Here is a 21,091-nt window from a genome sequence, read left to right as displayed (position 1 = left end):
ATAAGCAAGATCTACATGGCAACAGTTTGTAAAGCCAAATCAATGCAATATTTAAACTAAAAATAAAATCAAAATAAAATAAAAATAAAATCAAAATAAAATAAATATGAAATCAAAATAAAATCAATAAATTTATTACTAAACATACCAGTAAATTAGACATAGATTTAGTAAAAACAATACTGTCTATAAGTGCAAATTGAAATGCTTCATGAGCTTAAAATTAAAAATTAAAAAAAAATACCTTAAAATATAATAGTAAAGTAATATCTATATAAACTAAAATAAATCCTAGAAAAGTTTTAGTTAACTTTATAACTAACTAATGATTTGCAGTGAATACTCGTATTAATTCTTCAAGCCCCATCTTGTAAAATCTGGCAAGCAGCGTGCCAAATTAATCTACTCGTACTTGCTCTTCTGCGACCTTCCCTCCCTTGAGTCTCCTGCATCCATGCAGCTCAATTAATTTCTTACTTAATTAATGTCAGAGCGTAGAGTGTAGAGTGTGGAGTGGGGAGTGCAGAGTACAAGTGAGAGACACAAAACAAACGCATACAAAGTGTCCAAAAATTGTCAATGTGGCAGACGCCAACACATATGTGTACTTTTGGATCTCTGTGTGAGCTCAGGCGTCGCATCTGGTCAAAACATCGTACCAACATTAGCATCAACAACATCAACCCGGAAGTGCAAAGTCATAGTCGGAGTCGGAGTTGGAGTACCTGCAACACGTCCAAAATGTTGCCATCAAATTCCGCAGTCACCGTCACGAGAACAACCACAACTACAACAACAATAACAACGAGATCTATGACAACCATGGAAGGAATAGACACAACGCGTAGGAGTCCGAATCGGACTCGGAGTGAGATATGGAGTCGGTGTCGGAGTCGTTCCTTCTGGCCCAGCTTCTTTAAAATAAGCTTGCTGCACTTTCTTCTGCTGTTGTGCACTTTGTTTGGTAAGTACAAGATACACTCAGAAAAAATCTAGATCAAAATATTCTAGTAAAAACTGTTTAAATAGCTGACTAGTTTCGGAATTTCCAAAACTGAGAAAAAAAAATCATATCAAGTACGCTTTTTTGAGGTTCGGAAATCCAATGAGCTTGGCATTAACACATCAATGACTGTTAACAAATTGCGCTTAAATGTCTCATTTTTGACTAGACGACCGCACACAGAGACACAGCCACAAGTCAAGTGATATAAGAATTGGACAAAAAACGAATAGAAAGTACGAAGTCTAAAAAAAGTAAAGCGGCATTAAATCTGCGGTAGCTCGCAAAAAATCGCAGCGCAAATCAAGATGAATTTCAGTGCATTTTTGTGCAGATTTTGGTGTATCTTTTGCAAAAAAGAGATACGAGTATACAAAAAAGATATATTCACAGTCAGGACGATACGAGTATAAATGAAATGAAAGCGTTCAGTTCAGTCTGCCCCACATGCCACATGCCACAGTGTCTGTGTGTGGTTTTCTGGCCAAGTCTAAAATGCTACAAAAAACACACTTTTCACAAATACCCAACAACCAAATACCCTTTGGAGAAATACGCGATTAAAGCTATTTCTATACGGATTGCTTAGTTAATTTTTTTTAATTTTAATTGCAGAAGATTCACTGTAAGCAACAGTTAAAATAAGTAAATAATTCTAATAATTAGAAAAATACTTATGTATATATGCTCATTACACATTTTTCCACCCATATGTGTACATTGTAAAAGGGTAGCGGAAATGGCAAAGAAGAAGCATTTGAAGGTAGTACCAAGAAAAGGAAGAGAAGAAGATTTACGGGCAGGACACTTGGTAGCGAAGAGAGAGAGAGAGAGATGGAGAGAAAGAGATGGCAGCGGTAATACAAATTGACTTGTATTTTCTTTATTTTAGCGTTTTTCACAGTCTGCAGTGCTGCATTTAATAATTTTGCTTGATTTTGTAGTTGAAATTGGTGGCTTTTTTGCAGCTGCTGCTGTTACCACTTAAGAATGAAATTAACTCCAGCGCACAAAAAACGAATACGCCAAATCAGACAAGACGAGACAAGACATAAGGTGTGAGTGAGAGAGAGAGAATCGCTTTATTATTTTGTATTGAAATTGATACTGCAATTTATTATAGAATAAAATGAGAAACGAAAGAACAAAGAATCGAGTTCGAATTCGCTTAGCAGCAACCACAGCACAGAGCCAAGAGTAATGACCAACCAGAAAATGAGGTTCTACACTGACAAAAATAACGCTTCTAAAATCAAGAATTTTGTTCTAAAAAATGGTCTCTATAATCTATTTCTATTTCTATTCTATTTCTATTGACATGAGTGGGATTCGAACCCGCGCTTGTTTTCAAACTGAAGCGACGACTTATTGGTTTCACTTGAAAATATAAAATTTTGACATTCGAATTTCGCAAAACGTCGTATTATCTCATGAGTCATGACAAATTTATCTTAGCCATGTTGTGTCCAAATTTCAAGGTTGCAAGTGTAACGATTTGGGGTGTACAAAGGTTAGTCAGTCAGTGAGTCAGGATGATGAGTAATATATATGGATTTATATTTTCCTAACATTTTAAGATTTGTATTCTTATATTAAAAACTGCTTTTTCTAAAACTAATGTTCTTGGTATCAGTAATTTGGACACAAAATGGTCTTATTTTAAAAACAAAATGTGTAAGATAAATGCTCTTGGTCTTTTTTTAGTGTAGGTTCTGTTGTTGGCAGCCGCTTCGCTTGCGGCTCTATTAGATTTAAAGCCAAGTTTTGTTATCGATTTACCAAGCATCCAAGCGAAAACGCTGCTCTATGCTAAAATAAACTGAAATCAATTTAGTTAAGCTTAACTAAGCACTTCCCCACTCACCTAATCAGGATAAATAAATATTTATAATTAATTTAAAATATAAACATGAAACGCAACGCGGTTGCAATTAATTTTCACAAGCAAACGAAGAAGAAGCAACCATGTCAAGCCCTTTGTTTGAGGATTACGTATACGCTGCGTCTCCTCTGTTGAATGTTGAATGCTGAATGTTAAATGTTGACTGCTAAGTGCTGAGTGTTGAATGTTGAGTTTGCCGTCAAAGCAGACGATGGTCGCTTTCATTTTGATAACACAACACAACACAAAAGTTGAAGGCATATGAATAAATTAATGATTGCATGAATAAGCAATCAACAGTAATGACCAACGCCACAGCAATTGGCTGACAGTGGAGATTGTAAAGAGACGGACACAGACACGGACGCAGACTACGAGAATATGAGTACAAGCGAAGAGCGAAATTAACGTAAAAGGTGAAAGCGCACCTGCCGTTTAAGTGCTGAATACACAGAAGGTCAAGCGGTCCCTTAAATGACTAAAGGTGGACTTTGGACTTTGGACTATGGGAAGCTAATGAATCCCGCTACCGCAGCGGGTGTACATAGTTATCCTGAGAAGCAACTCATGCACTCAGAAAAATAATTAGGATTTTAGTACTTAAACAGGGGATATTCAAGTACAAGAAGCCAGAAAGAAGAAGAAAATACAAAAATAAATATATTTAAATTTAAAACCTGCCTTTTTAAAAATACAAAAATAAATATATTTAAATTTTAAGCCCGCCTTTTTAAAAACGGGTTGTCCTGACTGACTGACTGATATTTTTGCAGCCCAAACGGTAAGACCAAGGAGGCTGAAATTTTGACAATGCATAGCTGAGACAAATTTGGAATATGTGTACTTAATTAAAGATTTTTACTACCCAGCAATCTTAAAATGTTAAAAGCAATATGATATAAATTCAAGGACGGTGCTACCGAATTTAAGTATGGCATATTTTCCTGAGTGTACCATTGTCAAGAATGTGTCAGTGCCAGGGCTGGGCGTGCTTAATGAACTGCAATCAATGGCGCCAGTCGATAACGATAAGCAACGAAAGGCGACTGATTGTGCGTGCAACATGAGGCTGACCGCAAATGTGCACAGATACACGGATAAATTCCACTCCCAACCCCAATCCCAACCCCAACCCCAACCCCAACCTGATTTATATGGAGCGCAGTTCGCTCGGCTTGGCGCATTAATTACGTACATTATGCTGAAATTTATTTAAGAGTACAATCAAAAAAAAATAATTAAATTGGTGTGGGCGTGCAAAATATTCTCAACATTTAATTATAAACGTTGGTTTTTTTGTTGTTTATTTTGCATTTATCAGCCAATTTGCGTGAACAGCATCATAGAAACCTCTTCAATTTGTTTATTTAAAACCAGGGATTAAAACCTTAACCGAAACCGTAACCCTTAACCGGTCAAAACCGATTGAAATTTTTAACCGTAACAAAAAACCGTAACCGAAAAAAAATTTCTTCTCTGTATCGAAGCCTTAAAATCAAAACTCTTTAAGCCGAAATAACCGTTTAGTAACCGATTCATTTATAAGGGTTAATTCCAGTTATGGGCGTCGCGACGCGTCGCAGAAATTTATCAAAACTAAATGTCTACTGATTTTCGACGCGACGATAGGGCAATTAAAGTGTTAATTTTTCTTTAATTTATGTTGTAGATGTTGTTGTAGTGCTCACTATTGCAAATTTCGGTATTTCTTGTGAACCGAAGCCAAACAGTTATTTCAAAGAAGATTTGAAGATTTTGCGTAACCCTAAGCCGAAAACCTTAATGCGAGCATAACCGTTACCGTAACTGTAACCGCTATTCGTTTCGGTTTTAATCCCTGCTTAAAACTAACCATGCCCAGGGCTGTCCATTTCGTTTTGCATGAAAATAGGCTTAATTTAGTAGACTTTCTGTAAATACTACTGCTCAGTGTGTTTTCAAAACCTAAGACTAATTAATCAATTAAATTTGAGCACAATAAATATTCAGAAAAACATTTTAAAAGTTAAATATGATATAGATTATCTAACTAGACAAAATGGATATGTGTGGGAATATTAATAATACCTGAAATTCGCAATAAATTTAATAAGAAATTCCAACAAATTTAATAAACAATATTGATGCATACTCTGAAAGCTCTTTCGGATTGCTTTGTTGATTATTTGAGAAATATATGTTTGAATCTGTATGGAAAATTCATTTGGCACCCTTCGAAAGCAAAAATAGAGACTACACAGTAAAAATAAATTTTTATATTTATTGACGATTTCACATTGAAGCTTTGAAAAAAATATCATGCCGCTCTGGCAGCTGTTACTACAGTTCGTATCCTTTGACCAGCATTCTGATGACTATTTGACAAATGCAGATACAAAATAAGTAACCGCGAGAGATACCGAATATGATATACCCTGTCTCGTGTATTCAAATTATATTATTGTAGGTCTTATATATTTTTCATGGTATTTTAGATCTTAAAATAGAACGAAAGAATACTTTCATATTAAACTACAGTTTTAAAATCTTTGACGCCACTTCATTAGTTAGCTATGTCTATAATTGATATTAACTGTCACATAGACAGATAGTTTAAGTCAACTCGCCTATTGACAGCGTGTTACAAACATCAAAAACATATAATACTCAATTGAAAATATATAAAAAATCTACAAGGTATAAAAATCGTGCATTTAACTTGACTTTTATTAAAAACCGTATCAACAAAGAGAGAATAAAACATGTATAAAAAAAGACTAAAGATAGAAATGGAAATAAAAGAAAGCAATTTATGGGATTTAGCTTTTGTGTCGCAGTGAATAAAATTTTATGTTGTCTTAATGCAAATATTAATAATATTTTACAATTGGATGATGCTCTTATTTAACTTCATTTTTAATTGCACAAAAGTCTTGGCATACACAGTCTTTAAATGATATTATACCTATATTTAATTTCCATACTTTCACTGCCCATTTTGCATACTCTCCCGTTGACACTTCTACAGTAGTTCAAACTGGCATTACTCTTTAAAACTTAACCTTTACTTGATCATTGCCAAAACTTGTCAGATTTTCACTTTTCTATATTGGTTCTGCATCAAAATTTCTTTTGTGTGGTTTTTATAATTTTAATAGGTTGAGCAAACGCATTTTATTTTTGTGATCATGTTAATAGTTGACACTATTATACTAATCCGTTAATGTCAGTAATTTTTAAGCCATAAAGTGTCCACAATAGAGCCCAACTTAGTAGAACAAATTTTCGTATATTAAAATAACGTAAAAACTATTTCACTCGCAAAGCAAACCTAATTTCATTCACACACACATATACAAAAGTGTAGAGAATGACAGTTGGCCAGTTGGAATTGGCAGTATATGCTGACCAAAAATGATAGTTGAAGGACCAAGTTCTCACACGCAGAAAAACTATAAAAACTTTTCAACATTTCAATTCATAATTCAACACATAATTATATCTCGATAGTTCTGTCTATCTCTAATTCCATCTCGCTATCTCTGTTGCTCCAACACTCCAATGTTGTAAACTTTTCAAAACTGTAACAGCGGCAATTTGTCGGCAAAATCGTTGACCATTCCTCGTCCTTTTTGCACCCCTCGTCTCGTCTAACATCCTGCGATTTGAAATGAGATTTGAACTCAAATTCCGCTGTTCACAAATTATGCAAACATTTTGCAGGCACAGTTTACAGTATATGCAAATATATTATTTGCCATGTTTATGCATTATGCTAAATAATTGAACACATTCTTTACGTAGGGGGTAGGAACGAGGGACTCATAAAAGTTGTTGGTCACTTTTGCAATTTGTGTTAGACAAAAATATTGCGTTAATTATCACCGTCCAAATTTATTACTGCCGTTGGGCAAAGTTATTATTAGAAGCGAGTCAGTGTATAACTCCACAATATAATTCCGTGCATCTTGTTTACTTTTTGGGAACGCGTAATTACATGAAGAATTCATGTGGAAAAATTGTTATTGTTAGCCGAAAATTGTTGAACTTTCAAGCCGAAATATTTATTGCATTTCAAGCACAGTTAACAGACAGACACAGAAGGATGAAATTTTGACCCAACATAGCTAAGACAAACTCATCGTGCTTTTTATATTTTGTTTTTCAAATTTCGCACTGAATGAGGATCAAATTCACAAGGATTTGACTTAAAAAGCGCGACAAGATTTGTTGAAACTATTGCATACCATTTTGCGCCAAATTCCAATGGTATATTCAGCTGTCGAGTGTGTGGTATATATGAGAAAAATGCAGAAAATGGATGAGGAACAAATTTGGACTAAGACAGCGTATAGAAGGAGGTGTCTAACATCCGACAGATTGCCTTGAGGCAGACAATAAGTTGAATTAGTTTGAAAGCGGCATAACGTCTATGTCTGCGCCGTTTCTCTCACTCTCTCTCTCTGCCTCTCTTTCTGTATCCTCAGATTACTCTAACTTTGTTTCTGTGCTTTTCTGACAGTAAAAATATTACCCATAAATTATCACAAGTGAGTTCATCACGTGGTTTGCACTACTCCACAGCAAAGTTCGCATAACAGCTGCTTTACCATTTCCCTACGTCACCACTTCACCGACCATCACCGGTGTTTCTCGGTGAACCTTCCCCTGCTCATAGTTGGAACTTGCAACTAAATCTATGAGCTCACAGTTTATGTGGATGTGTAGCATGTGGGATATGGACTGCTTGTTGAGTCCTTAGCATCTGGGTAGTACTCATATTGAATGCATGATATATTGAATTGTGCAGTCAATAAACGTTTTATGATCACAGTCTCACATACCTAAACTCTAGACCTGTGACAACAAGTGTATCAAGTGTAAATTATACTTACGTTGTTCCTAAATCTGCAGAGATTTACTACACTGGCCGACATAAAGTCATTCTCGCGCTCTCTTCTGTCGACTTGCCATATGCTCTATTCAAATCTACAAATTCCATCCTCTGTACACTCTGTTACAAAACTGAATGGTCATAGAGCTAAGCCTGGCCTAATTTCCAAAGCCTTGCGATGCAAAAAGCAAAACATTGTCAGTCATGAGAATATTGTCCACAAAGATGCGGCACAACAGTCACCAACAACAACCAACAACTGCAAATAGAGGAGGCAATCTAACAGCCCAGTAAAAATCCCAAAGTGGGAGAAGTTCTGGCGAAATTGAGGCCGGCACTAAGGCCGAGAGACAGAAAGAGAGAGAGACAGCGACCGAGGATATTGCGTTTCTATCTAGATTAAAGTTCGAAATCAAAAGTGCAGATGGAATACACAAGCTAAAGAGCTTGAGATGTCGAAGTTTAAATACTCTTGCTAATCAAATACTGGCAAAAAACTTACATCATCGAAATTAAAAAAATTTTAATGCAGATTGAATGAAGTGGCCAATCCTTGATCAAAATAACACTCCACTTGAAAATCGGTTCACTTTTGATAAAGTTATAGAAGTTTAACGTTAGTTCAACCTTTGACCCAGCAAGTTTACAAGTTAACATTTTTTATAGATTTCACATGATTTTTAACAAGAAAATGATATAAGGAGTTGATTAAAAGTGAAAACTTGAGATTTACAATTTTAAATTTTCAAAATTCCAAAGGGGCGACCCTTAGCATTGATATCGGAACTGACAGGAACAGACTGAAAATATTTTTTTACACAAAAGTAATTAAATTTGAATGCAGATTGAATACAAAAGCCAAACCATGATCAAAATGACATTTCGTTTAAAAATCGGTTAAGTTTTGACAAAGTTATGGAAGTTTGAAGTTGGTCCAAACTTTGACCTAGCAACTTTACAAGCCAAATTTTTTGACCGGTTTCTCATGATTTTTTACAAAAAAATGAAACCTCTCAAAATCCAATTTAAAGTGTTGTTTTATACTAATTATGATATAAGGAGTTGATTAAAAGTGAAAACTTGGGATTTAAAATTTTCAATTTTCAAAATTCCAAAGGGGGGACCCTTAGCATTAATATCGCACTTGTCCGGAATAGACCGAAATATTTTTTTAAACAAAATTAATTAGATTTGAATGCAGAATGAATTTGGAAGCCAAATCATGAACAAAATGACATTCCGTTTGAAATTCGGTTCATTTTTGATAAAGTTATGGAAGTTTGAAGTTGGCTCAACCCTTGACCTAACAACTTTACAAGTCAAATTTTTTGACCAGTTTCCCATGATTTTTTACAAAAAAATAAAACCTCTCAGAATCAAATTTAAAGTGTTGTTTTATACTAATTATGATATAAGGAGTTGATTAAAAGTGAAAACTTGAGATTTTAAATTTTTCATTTTCTAAATTCCAAAGGGGGGACCCTTAGCATTGATATCAGAACCAACCGGAACACACTGATTATATATTTTTACACGAAAATTCGGTAATTCGGCTTACTAATAATTAAACCAGCTAGTTTCAGATCCGGTATTATATTTTTATATCAATAGATTTTAAATATAAAGTAAGGGTATAAAACAATGTCTGTGATTCCAAAAAGAACCTCGTGGTGATGGCATCAAAGGGTAGAACAAATGAAAAAGAGATGGAGAGTGAAAGAACAACAGAACAGAACAGAAAAAAGAGGCAAAGAGGTTTACAACTTCTCGTAAGATGGCTTAAACGATTTGCGAGTTTATAAAAAGCCAAACACACTTTGCACAGAATCAGATTCTATAAGCGTGGATGTGTGCGTGTATGGGTGTATGTGTGAAAAATTGTAAGACAAATGGAAAATTGCTTTTTGATGTAGTCAGTCCAATTGGCCATGCATGCATGTCAACTTCATCATTGACTGTTGACTGTTGTTGCAGCTGCTGTTACTCGTAGTTGTAGTTGTAGTTGCAGAACGAGTTGCATGAACGAAGGAAGCACTTAAAGCCGTGTCTGGTTCGGTTCAGCTTTAAGAACAACACCCAAAATTATTGGTTTTCCACAAGGCAACTGCACTCGCAGTCACCAGCGTGCACAGAATTCATCCCTGAATCGTAGCATATTTTAATCCCTGCATTTTATGTGGGCCAGTGCCTATGAAAAGCGGTGCGATGACGATGTTATGGCTGGTATCCTATAAGGTAAATGGTATATGGTATGGATGATGTCGGTTCTCCACTCAAAACGGACATACGCCGTATCAATATTGTTTTACGTTCTCGTGCCGAAAATGCAAATGTGACCACGTAGTCAGGCAACTGCTTCTGCCATTTCTACCGGACGATAACAGGCGGTAGAAACATTCGGAAGAGTAGGTGCAGAAGCAGGAGCAGGTGCAGAAACAGAAGACACATGCAATGGATAGCTGGTACCTGCTGGCAAATTGTGGGTTTTACCTTCGACTGGCGGCATTCTGTCTTTTATGGCATGCTCGCATGCACGCCGTATCAATTTGAATAAATCTGATATCGCCATTCTCCACCCTCTACACTGACAAAAAAGACAAACTTTTACAATCAAGAGTAAAAAACTAACATAATTTGTTTTAAAAATAGGACCATTTTAAGCCCAAATTACTAATACATTAAAAACAATAATCTCAAAGATCGGAGGAATAAAAATTAAATTGTTATTAAATATGAATCTACATATATAAAAAAAATTTGTCCTAACTGACCGACTAATATTTGTGCTGCCCGAACGGTAAGACCAAAATCCCTGAAATTTTGGCACAATGTAGGTAAGACAAGTCCCACAAAAAAAACCTCTACACGAGGTAAAAGTCTAGTGACGAAAGCAATTTCTAGATTAATCTAAAAATTTTAACATACTCGAATTTAATAAAAATCGTTAGAGCAGTTTTGTCATAAATCGCCAAAATGTAAGCTAAAAAACCTTATTTCAGTTGTAAAATGTTACCTGAGTACTTTAGATAAAAAGTTTAAAGGTAGGCCTGAAAGCCCTCTAGCACACCTTTCCAATGATATATAGGACATATCTGTAACTTCTATGGCTTGGAGACTGTTGAGGTTCAATTTTTTCCCGCTACACTAGCGGTTTTTTCAAAAAGTCGTAGAACAAACATTTCTAGATTTTCGAAATAGAATAAATCCCCATCATTACATCTAAGCTTATTTAGCGGTTTGATGCAAACAGACAAACAAACTGACTTCATTTTATTTTGAGAAGTCCCCCAAAAGTTTTCAAATTTATTTATCTTTTAAACCAGCTATCGGATTTGGCTGATCGGGGTATTAATCGACTCGTATTTTTAATTAGAATTTTTAAAAAATAAAGTATTTTACCAAAAGGCCTTAACAGCCCCATTACCTGCAATCATTTAAATTTTTCCCCTCCCACTTACACCTCCGTATCTCATCACCCAGGTAAGTTAGAAAAAGTTTTAGTATTTTGTAAGTTAGGACTAAACCTTTCGATCGGTATATAACTCGAACTGATCGGACAGTCATAGCAAATTTCCCATATTAGCTGTATATATAGCTAGTCGCCTTTCGCACCCTTCGTGCTGCTTTCGTCACTAGCGCGAACTGCCGTCCGCAGTGATTTATTTCGAATTTTCATGCGATACCAATAATGATCCTGTGGCGCTCCAGTTAAAGTCGCCGTTTGAAATTGGAATATAAGGCGTAGTTTCGAATCGCATGGGCTTAAAAAACTTGGACTTATTAAAAATGTTCCTTAAACCAAGATATGCTTTAACTTAACGAATTCTATGTGTTCTTAACGTATTTTTCAGTCCTAGTTTTTCCTAGTTTTAAGACCAAAATATTGAATTTAAAACCTATTCTTCAACCCTCTACCTTTCATTGCAGATGCCGCCCAGGCGACACTGCGCAATGTCAACCTGCTCATTGAACCACCAGCGGTGCGACGAGGCCAGTCGGTGGTGCTACGTTGTGAATATCAGCTGGATGGTGCACCGCTTTATTCGATTAAGTTCTATCGCGGACAGTTGGAGTTTTATCGCTTCACTCCGGGAGAATATCCCCACACCAAGGTCTTTCAATATCCCGGCATCAAAGTGGATGTAAGTCAACTCGGATAGAATTACGTTTATTGAGCCCATCTTTATAGTTATCAAATATACTTGCAGGAAAGCAGTTCTAATGCAACCCTGGTGCTGATACGCAATGTTAGCTTTGGCCTTTCCGGTAATTTTAGCTGCGAAGTAACCGCCGATGCACCGTTATATTCTACAGCCACCGCTTATGCGCAAATGCAAGTTGTGGGTGAGTATTATATTTAAATAAGTTGCGGCCACAGGAAAAGCAATTTAAAATCTCAAAATCTAGGTTTATTTTTTCAGAAGTAAACTATTTTCTAGTAAGATATTTTTAGCATTTTTGTGTCTTAAAAATTTTTACAAACTCTTGTTTTCATTGAAAAAATATTGTAGAATTTCCGGAGAAACGACCGCAACTCTTTACGGAAAACACTCGGTACGAGCCAGGTGATGTTTTGAGGGCCAATTGCAGTACACCACCGTCAAGACCCCGCGCCGAACTGCGCTTCACCATCAACCATATGCCGGTAAGTGTAATTGGGTTATCCCTCAAAGATAACATCGAAGCAATGGATTTAAGTTTTTTATTGTCAAGATGACTTTTGACCCTTTTTCAAGACTTAATATAAGACGTTGTCAATTGGGTTGCTGGCGCCTAGTTAAATTGCTTGGGCTTAGTAAATGGGCTCGTAAATCCTTTGTAATTACATCAGCCATTTCCTGAGCCTTAAGCTCATTTCAAACACATGTGATAGACGATGTCAGGCTTCGTGTAATTTCAGCCCATGTGCGCCATGAAATTTGTCATTTATTTATGAATATGATGTTACTCGAATGAAACTCGTACTTAATTAAAATTTGGGTCTGAAGCCTCAAACCTGTGTTCACAGAATTAAGTCAATAAACGCAGAAAAGGGTTTCGGCTTTGATTTGATTGTGCGATTTGCCCTTGTCATTTATCATTATGCAAAAAGGCAAAATAAAATGGAGAACGGAGAATGGGAAATGGAAAATAGCAAATAGCGAATAGAAAAGGAAGCGAACAAGTCACTTGGGCCACAGTCATATGTATAAGTATATTCCCCTACAGTATGAAAGAGGAAAAACCTCTTTACGAGGTTAAGGACTAGTGACAAAAGTCTTTCCATGCCCCAATAATTCTGATATTCAATTTTTTGACGAACGAAATTAAATATAGTACAAAAATAATTAAAAGAAAAATTTTTGTGCATTTCGATTCCTTACACCCAAAAATACCCTGTTGCGCAGTGCTGAATGCCAAACATACTTTTAGTTTTAAATTATTCTTGTACTAAATTTAATATAGTGCGTCACAAAATTGGACATCAGAAATTTTGGGGTATGTAAAGACTTTCGCTACGAAACTTTTACCTTTAAGGTCTTTTTTTTTTTTTTGTATATTCTTGTACATTGTGAAAGAGCATCATTAGTCATTTGGCGGCATATTCATGTTTGCATCAATTTTGAAACTGGGAATGGCACTGGGACTGACTCTAGTGCTAATCAGTTGCATAAATCAACTATGAAATGCGAACTTTGCCCGTTTCAGGGCGGGGTCTATCGTTTTAAAAAGCAAATGGTTTCCATTTTTGTATCCCATTTTGACCGCAGGGCAAGAAAACCTTTTTCTTTGTCGCATTGCTGTTATTAATCATAGCCACGACATAAAATAAATTACGTTACCAAGTTTAAGTTCTGTGCACTGAAATTGCCCGATTCGGACTTGGACTCCGACTCCGACTCGGACTCGGATGTCTTTCAAATGAATTTACGAGACAACACTTTTCAGTTGACACGCCCACACGAATAGTAAAGAGCATTCGACTGCCGACAGGAGACTGAAGCCAAAGAAAACTTATTAAACGCTTCATAAATTTTTATATTATGTCTACCCACATCATCAGACATAACGTGCACTGGCACAACGCTTACTCCTGCCTCAATCTTCCCTCATTCCCCTTTTCTCATTCAACTTTTCTCTTTCCTTCATTTGGGCGTCTTATCCAGTCATTTGGTATCTGTCGCTAGCTGTTGTCTACTTTTCGGGGAACACACACACACACAAGCATGCACACACATATGTGCACACACATCAGCACATGCAGGCCGTTGAACATTTTATCGAGATGCCACTTGCCACTTGCCGCTTGGTTCCTTCTGCTTCCTTCTACTTCCAGTCAACCAACTAATGACAAAAACCGAGACAAAAGTGTCGTGCTTGTGTGTGTACGTGTGTATGATTGCATGGTGCAGGGGGAGGGGGTACTACACTGACAGAAAAAACGAACTATAAAATATAAATATAACTGTAATAAATTTTTTTTCTGTTGGGTGTAAATTTAAATATGAAATTTTAATTTACCTAAAATCATACTTAAATGTCAATGTTAAAATGAATATTGTAAAATCAAAGAGAATGCACTTCAAATCAAAAATACCATATTTATATTAAAAGTGCAGAAAACTTGATTAAAATTATTTCAAACGAAATATGTTTTATTTCTTTGTAATATTTTAATCAAGTATGACGTACATTCAAATTTAATAAAGTCATATTTAATACTTTTAAAGTTCGTTCACTTTATTATATAAAAACACAATTTTATGAAAGTGTTAGTAAATAAATAATGCTTGTAAAAGTGTTCAAGCATTTTTCTATCAGTGTACTGATTGGGGATTGGGGATTGGGAGTCGGGTTTAACAGTCTTTTCGTTTGTCTCGGCGTTCCATATAAAATTTTATGTCTGTTGTGTTTATGTTGGCGTAGACAACAACACAACACGAATTTCATCCATATCCATTCTGCTGGCAATTTAGTTTCATATGGCAGTAGAGTAAATGCTTTCTTGATATTGAATTATGATCTGGCTGTACGCTCTTTAAATGGTCTAGAACGGCAAAACCTCAGGCGACTTTGAGTTTCACTCTGCAATCCAGTCATAAATAAATAATGCCAGCTTTAAATATTGCAACAGCTTGTGCTTTTGTCTTGACTTATGAGTATTACCAAATATGTAGCTGAATAAGTACAAACTATTATTTATTGGCACACTGCTTTAAAGTACTTTGTGATCATCTTCTGAATTTTGTTGGAATACAATTATTTAAGTACATTTCCATTAAACATATTTGGCAAAGCTTTAATTTAATTTTAGCACAGCTTTTTACTTTGTTTGATAAAAGAGAAATGTAATTTACTAAGCAATTTATCAAGAAAGAAAACTTATTTAATGGTATTCGTATTCGTTTTCAGATTCGTATTCGAATTCGTATTCGTAGTCGCACACATAAAATAACATAATGCCCTTAACGACTAACATAATTTGTTGAAAAGTTTTTGTCATATTAATGAACAAGTAACTGAAAAGAAAATGAAATTTTTTGGTGAATCATGGGAATTAGTTGGGATTAGAGCTGTCGACAGTTTTGGGAGTTGGCGGACAAACAAGTGTCTGCTGTTGGCCATTGCCATTAAACATCGATTTTATGATAAATTATTTATTCGGCATTAGTGGGGAACGATTTCGAAACTGAAACTACTTAAAGTCCCCTGGACAAATGAAGATGAGCAACAGCTTTAAGTGGATGTGATTAATGAATCGCTAGCAGATGTTCTAAAAAATAAATAATACTTGTAGCAGCTTAATCGATAATAAACTGTGTTAAACGCCCAATCATTTTTATTTTCTTGAACTTAAACTTAAACTCTCAGTGTTGCTAATAAAAAACTAGTCGGAAAGGCTATAGTCGAGATCCCGACCATAGGATACATGTTACTTACTTTAATATATATAAGACTTGTATTCGGCATAACGGCCCTTCTACTTGTCCGATCTTGTTGCGATTCAGTGGGGTAATAGATAATAATAATATATAACGTTAATTATCACAAAAAAAGTATTATCTTAAAAACTGTGGGTGAAAAGTTTGGTATCTCTATCTCTTATAGTCTCTGGGATCCTTTTGTTCACACCGACGGACGGACGGACAGACACACATGGCTATATCGACTCGGCTATTGATGCTGATTAAGAATATATACTTTACAGTGTCGGTGATGTCTCCTTCACCCTGTTACATGCATTCCAACGAACACAATATACCCTTTTACTTATTTTTTAAGTAACGGGTATAAAAATATTTCTTTAAAGAAGGGAGCATAACTGTTATGAAGTAAAAGGCAAAAAAACACCTTTAATGGTTATTTAAATTGTTTTATTTTATAAATAAAATTAAATAGTTACTTGTGACTAAAAAAAACTGAATAGTCTCTTATGAGAGTTCTGAATGACTTTTATGAAATAAATTTAAAATCTTTAAAAGCTTTTAATTCTGATTAGTAAATTTAAATGTCTTAAATGACTATTATTTTTGAGGAATAAAATAAAAGTTTTTTAATAATATTTTTAGCATTTTATCTCAAAGCTAACAAGTCTTGTGGCCATCAAAATTAACTTAACCTTGCTAAAACAAACAACATGTCAAATCAACAAAATTTTTGCCTATTCGAGCAATATTTATAATGCTTGAAAACAATTAGCCTGCAAACTTCTTACGCAAACAAATGCCAAACATTCATTTAACGGCCCAAAACACTGGCAAAGGGATCAATTTGGGAATGGGTTTCCTTCCTATATAAGGACTGCCAAAGCCGTAAAGGTAAATCACAAGAAATATGAGGGTATTTACACTTTTGGGTCGCTGTTTCAGCCACATGGTTAATTAAAGCGCTTGGCGTCTTAAGAGTTTCTCGTAAATTACGTGGTATTAAATTCCCGAAAGACAACAGCCAACATAAAAAGAAAAGAAACGAAACGACAAGAAAAGAAAGGAAGGCAACTAAAGTGTGAGAAAGAGTGAGAAAACGAGTTAACTAAAATGGCTTTTTATGTCGCTGTGCCTTTGCCAGCATGAAAATAAAAATAAAATTCAAATATAAAGTTAAGCCAAAGAACGAACAAGAAGAAAAATAAAATGCCTTTTGGTGTATGTGTGTGTTTGAGTGTGTGTGTGTTTGAGTGTGTGTGTGTGTTAGTATGGCTGAGTGGGATGCTAAAAAGGGTTAAAGGCGCGCAACACAAAACAACAACAAACGACAACAACTAGACGCACAACAATAAAGCGATTTTGCTTTTTAATGTTGTGGGTGTGTGCTCTGCTTCAGAATTGAGAATTGGCTCCGCCTATAACCCACTGCGTTATTCAGCTCCTTTCGGATACCACTTAAAAAAGATACAAGGTAGTCATTGTTTTTTGGGTTGAAAAATACGAAAATTAGATTATAGGAACAATTGGTCCTATGATTTAATGAAATTTTGAAAGTCCTGGTCCTATCAATAGTTTTGACGTTAATCTTGCCAGGATCGGACAAAAAACACTAAAGATACGCTGATAATAACATGTTAAAAATTTACAAAAAAAACAAAACATTTTTCAATTTTAAAATTTTCCGAGCCTACACAAATCGATTCACCCTGCTGAGTACTGTTCTGCATATGGGTAGATCTTTTATTATATTCAATCTATTAACACTCTGACTTACCGATCGCATGCTTCAATTAAGTGTAACGATTCACTTAAGCACAGGGTATTTCGCTGTCGATTTGGCATTACGTTTTTCTTGCCAACGTTGACCCAAATTCAACGTGGGCACCTTGGCTCCATTCTGACATTTCTTACACCTTTTTAGGGCACTAAACAGAGTAAAATACATGTATAAGTAAATGGTGCTCAAATGTTTGTAAGTGGAAACGAAATGCGTATTTATTGTATTTAAATTGCCAGCGGTTTACAGGTTGTCATTAGAAACAGTGGCAGCAAAAAGGGAAATATATGCAGGGTATAGGCTGCGGTATGCGAGCATGCAGCAAACGGAAATCACATCACAATCATTTGCAAAATGACGTCTGCACTTCCTTTTGTCGACAACAATGGCCAACACTACAACCATTTGCGCATAAAAATCTCATTTCAGGCGAGAAGATGCGACAAACGGAAATTATGTGGCCCAGTAGGCAGTGAGAATGGAATCTCTAGCAAATGAAGCAGAAAGCAGAGAAAAAGGCTAAAATGGATATGAATATGAATATGCATTTTAAAATGAATATGAATATGAATATGAATATGTTCATGAATGTGTTAAGGACTTGAGATAGACCAGAGTGCTACACTGAAAGAAAACGACCAATACTAAAATCAAGAACATTCACCTGACTGAGTGACTGACTGATCATTGTGCAGCCCAAACCATAAGTCGTACAGTCCTGAAATTTTGACACAATATAACTAAGATACATACATTGTGAGTTTTGATGTCTTTTTGGAAAATGTAACCTGCAAGTGCGTTAAGCTCGAGGTTCAAGTTTACATTTACATTTGTGTTTAGCAAATCATCGCATTTTGTTAGCATAAAATTCATAGTTTTGAGACCAAAATCTTAATTTTAGGACATTTTTTTATAAGTGTATGGACCCGACTTAGGTGCATTTTGTTAAGAGTCGCTATTCATGTTGTTGTCAGGACGGAAATGAAATTTTTAAATGCACACAACGCAGATGGAATAGCAGTTTAAAAGCAGGCGGAAAGGTGGACGGAAAGGCGTCTCATGCTCTTAAAGGCAAGCTTAAACAGTGTACACTGTACACAACAGCAGCAGTAGAAACTAACCAGCCAACATGCAACTGAAACAACAACAACAGCAAACAAACAACCTTGAACAGCAGACACTCAAACAATGTGTCCGACAGTTGCAGAGGCGAAAAACCAACTAGGCGTATGAGTGTTACTCTTGCTGCTGTTGATTCTGTTGCCTCTGTTGGCTCTGTTGATTCTGTTGCTTCTGCCTCTGCAGTGGAGCACTGAAAACTGTTTTTAAAAGGCAACATAAAAAGGCCAGAGCAAAAGAAATACACATATATAAAAACAAAATACGAGTATGAGTATGAGCATGACATACCATGTCCGTTCGTTCTCAGTATCCGCTTCCTTGCTTGTCCAGCAACTTGGCCAAAAGCATTTGTTACCACTGATGTAGCCCCCAGCTCTCAGACAGTTGGCTCTGTGGCAAATGCCACATGGTTGTAGCTGTAGTTGTAGTTGTAATAACTCCCTCAGACGACAAATTGGCCATTCATACTTGTACACACACACACATACCCACTCACATAACGGACAGCAACTTTTTTTTTGGGGACTTTGCCGCTTTCAGTAAATATATTTTTAGTTTGTCAAGCGGAAGCGAAAAGCAAAATCAGTTTCATCTGCTTTAACATACACTCGTGTGTATTTCTGTACAAAAGCAGACTATGAAGTTGGCTCTGAATAATTTAAAGCATACTTTTCGACGCACTCATTTCATATGCATATAAATTGCATATGCAATAATTTAGAAAAAGCATATTTGCTTATAAATAAGCAGATGAAATCAATTGGTTGCAGACAGTGTTGTAATCAATCAATTAATTGATTTAAAAAAAATTAACTTCCTTAGCATTAAAAATAGTAGTGCTAATGATAGAGATTTGACTAGCATTAAAAACAAAAGTTTTAAAGAAATTAAATGTCGCAAGCATTAAAACAATGAAGCAAAATTTTACTAGCATTGAAAAAATTCCTTTTTTTTTTAAGGATAATTCCTTTACCGGTGGACTTAAGACTTAGTTTCAATTGCATTGACCAAATAATGATTTCGATTTTCCTTTCATAATATGCTTTTATGCACAACACTGTGATTTCATTATCATTATTTTTTAATGATAATACAAATGTAATGATAATGCCTTTAGTGTCATATTTATTGTTTTATTAATGATAATAAACATTAACGATATTGCTTAAATGCACAACACTGTGATTTTATTATCATTATGTTTTTATGATAATGCAAATTTAATGATATTTCTTTAAGGCACAACAATGTATACAGGGGTGATTGCCTTTAATTATGAGTCCACTAAGCATAAATCTACTTCCGACAGGTGGCCAGCGAGGAAACACAATATATTCGCACTGTTGACAACCTCATCGCTTCCAGACTGAGCCTCAAACTGCAATTACAGGCGGTGCACTTTGTGGCTAGTACCACCGCCATCAGCACCACTCACACAGCGGCCAATGGAAATATCAATGGAAATGGGCGAGCAGCTAATGTGCAGATGACAAATGCATTGGGCAATGTTCGAGGTGGACTCATGCTACGGTGCACGGCTCAAATTGGTGATTTATATCAGGAGTATAAGGAAATCGAATTGGGCACTCCACAAAAGGATCCGGTGCCTGCCAGAGGTAAGCCACAACCACAACAAGCAGCAATTGAAACACCTTTCACATTGGCAAAACACACAAACCCCAAACACATTGCATTAAAATGAAAACGAAAATGAAAATGTTAATGAAAATGCCCATTTCAGTAACGCTCTCATCTGACTCTGGATTGCGAAATTTCTTGGAAACCTACTTCTACACCTCAGCAGCTGGCAGGTCGGATATTAGCCATATTGGCAGCATTTACATCTGCTGCCTTATCTGCTTGGTTTGTACTACAAGAATCGGAAGTTAAACACTGAAAATTGATTACATTCTAGCCAGTACTCGTATTGCATATATAGTAGTACAGCTTAAACATGAAATGTGTATAGCATAGATAATGGCTTAGATGTGTAGGACTTGCATTTAACTTAGCGCCGGATAAAACTGCAGATACTCATATGCGAGTAGTCGTATCTCTTCTCAACTAAATAACACTATACTATATAAATAATGCATTTCATGTTGTACGCGTACGCATCAACATAATGTTAAAATAAAACGATTACGATTTTGTAAATATTTGTTCTATTTATTATGTAATCCATTGCACGTACGTTAGAGTGAAAATACACCCACACGTAGACAGAAACAGAGACAGAGACAGTGACAGACAGACAGATAGTTATGGATAATTGTTAATTAATGGATTATTTAATGATGCATTAAATACCGCATAAATTATTATTTTCATTGCATTTTATCCCATAAAAAGCATATAAAGCTTCAATAAAACTTTGAATATCAACTTTAAAAGATAAGTAATTAAATTAATGGAAACAAATACAAATATAAACACAATTTAAAAATTGTTAAGCTAAGGAAATGTATTTGAAATAAAACAACATAAATATCCCAAACATATTGTGTACAATCTTTGTAGTTTAATC

The 21,091-nt window shown here is 35.4% G+C and overlaps 1 protein-coding gene across 1 annotated transcript; it reads left to right on the top strand.

The window, feature by feature from the left end:
* The first annotated feature begins 248 nt into the window (after nucleotides 1–248).
* LOC117792595 lies at nucleotides 249–20,721 on the top strand. Its single transcript, XM_034632797.1, has 6 exons — nucleotides 249–964; nucleotides 11,686–11,900; nucleotides 11,967–12,102; nucleotides 12,270–12,403; nucleotides 19,874–20,180; nucleotides 20,306–20,721. Exons 1-6 carry the CDS (start codon nucleotides 580–582, stop codon nucleotides 20,452–20,454), a joined length of 1,326 nt encoding a protein of 441 aa, XP_034488688.1. The 5' UTR covers nucleotides 249–579; the 3' UTR covers nucleotides 20,455–20,721.
* The last annotated feature ends 370 nt before the right edge of the window (nucleotides 20,722–21,091 follow it).

This window comes from Drosophila innubila, assembly GCF_004354385.1.
Source record: "Drosophila innubila isolate TH190305 chromosome 3R unlocalized genomic scaffold, UK_Dinn_1.0 2_E_3R, whole genome shotgun sequence".
Taxonomy (NCBI): Eukaryota; Metazoa; Arthropoda; class Insecta; order Diptera; family Drosophilidae; genus Drosophila; species Drosophila innubila.
This window is presented reverse-complemented; position numbering and strand designations above follow the sequence as displayed.

Excerpts from the sequence above, each read along its gene's own strand:
- LOC117792595 (XM_034632797.1), top strand. The coding sequence starts at position 580 with ATGTGGCAGACGCCAACACATATGTGTACTTTTGGATCTCTGTGTGAG. Across the intron at positions 12,103-12,269 it reads TGCGCAAATGCAAGTTGTGG|AATTTCCGGAGAAACGACCG; the intron begins GTGAGTATTATA and ends AAAATATTGTAG. Across the intron at positions 12,404-19,873 it reads TCACCATCAACCATATGCCG|GTGGCCAGCGAGGAAACACA; the intron begins GTAAGTGTAATT and ends TACTTCCGACAG.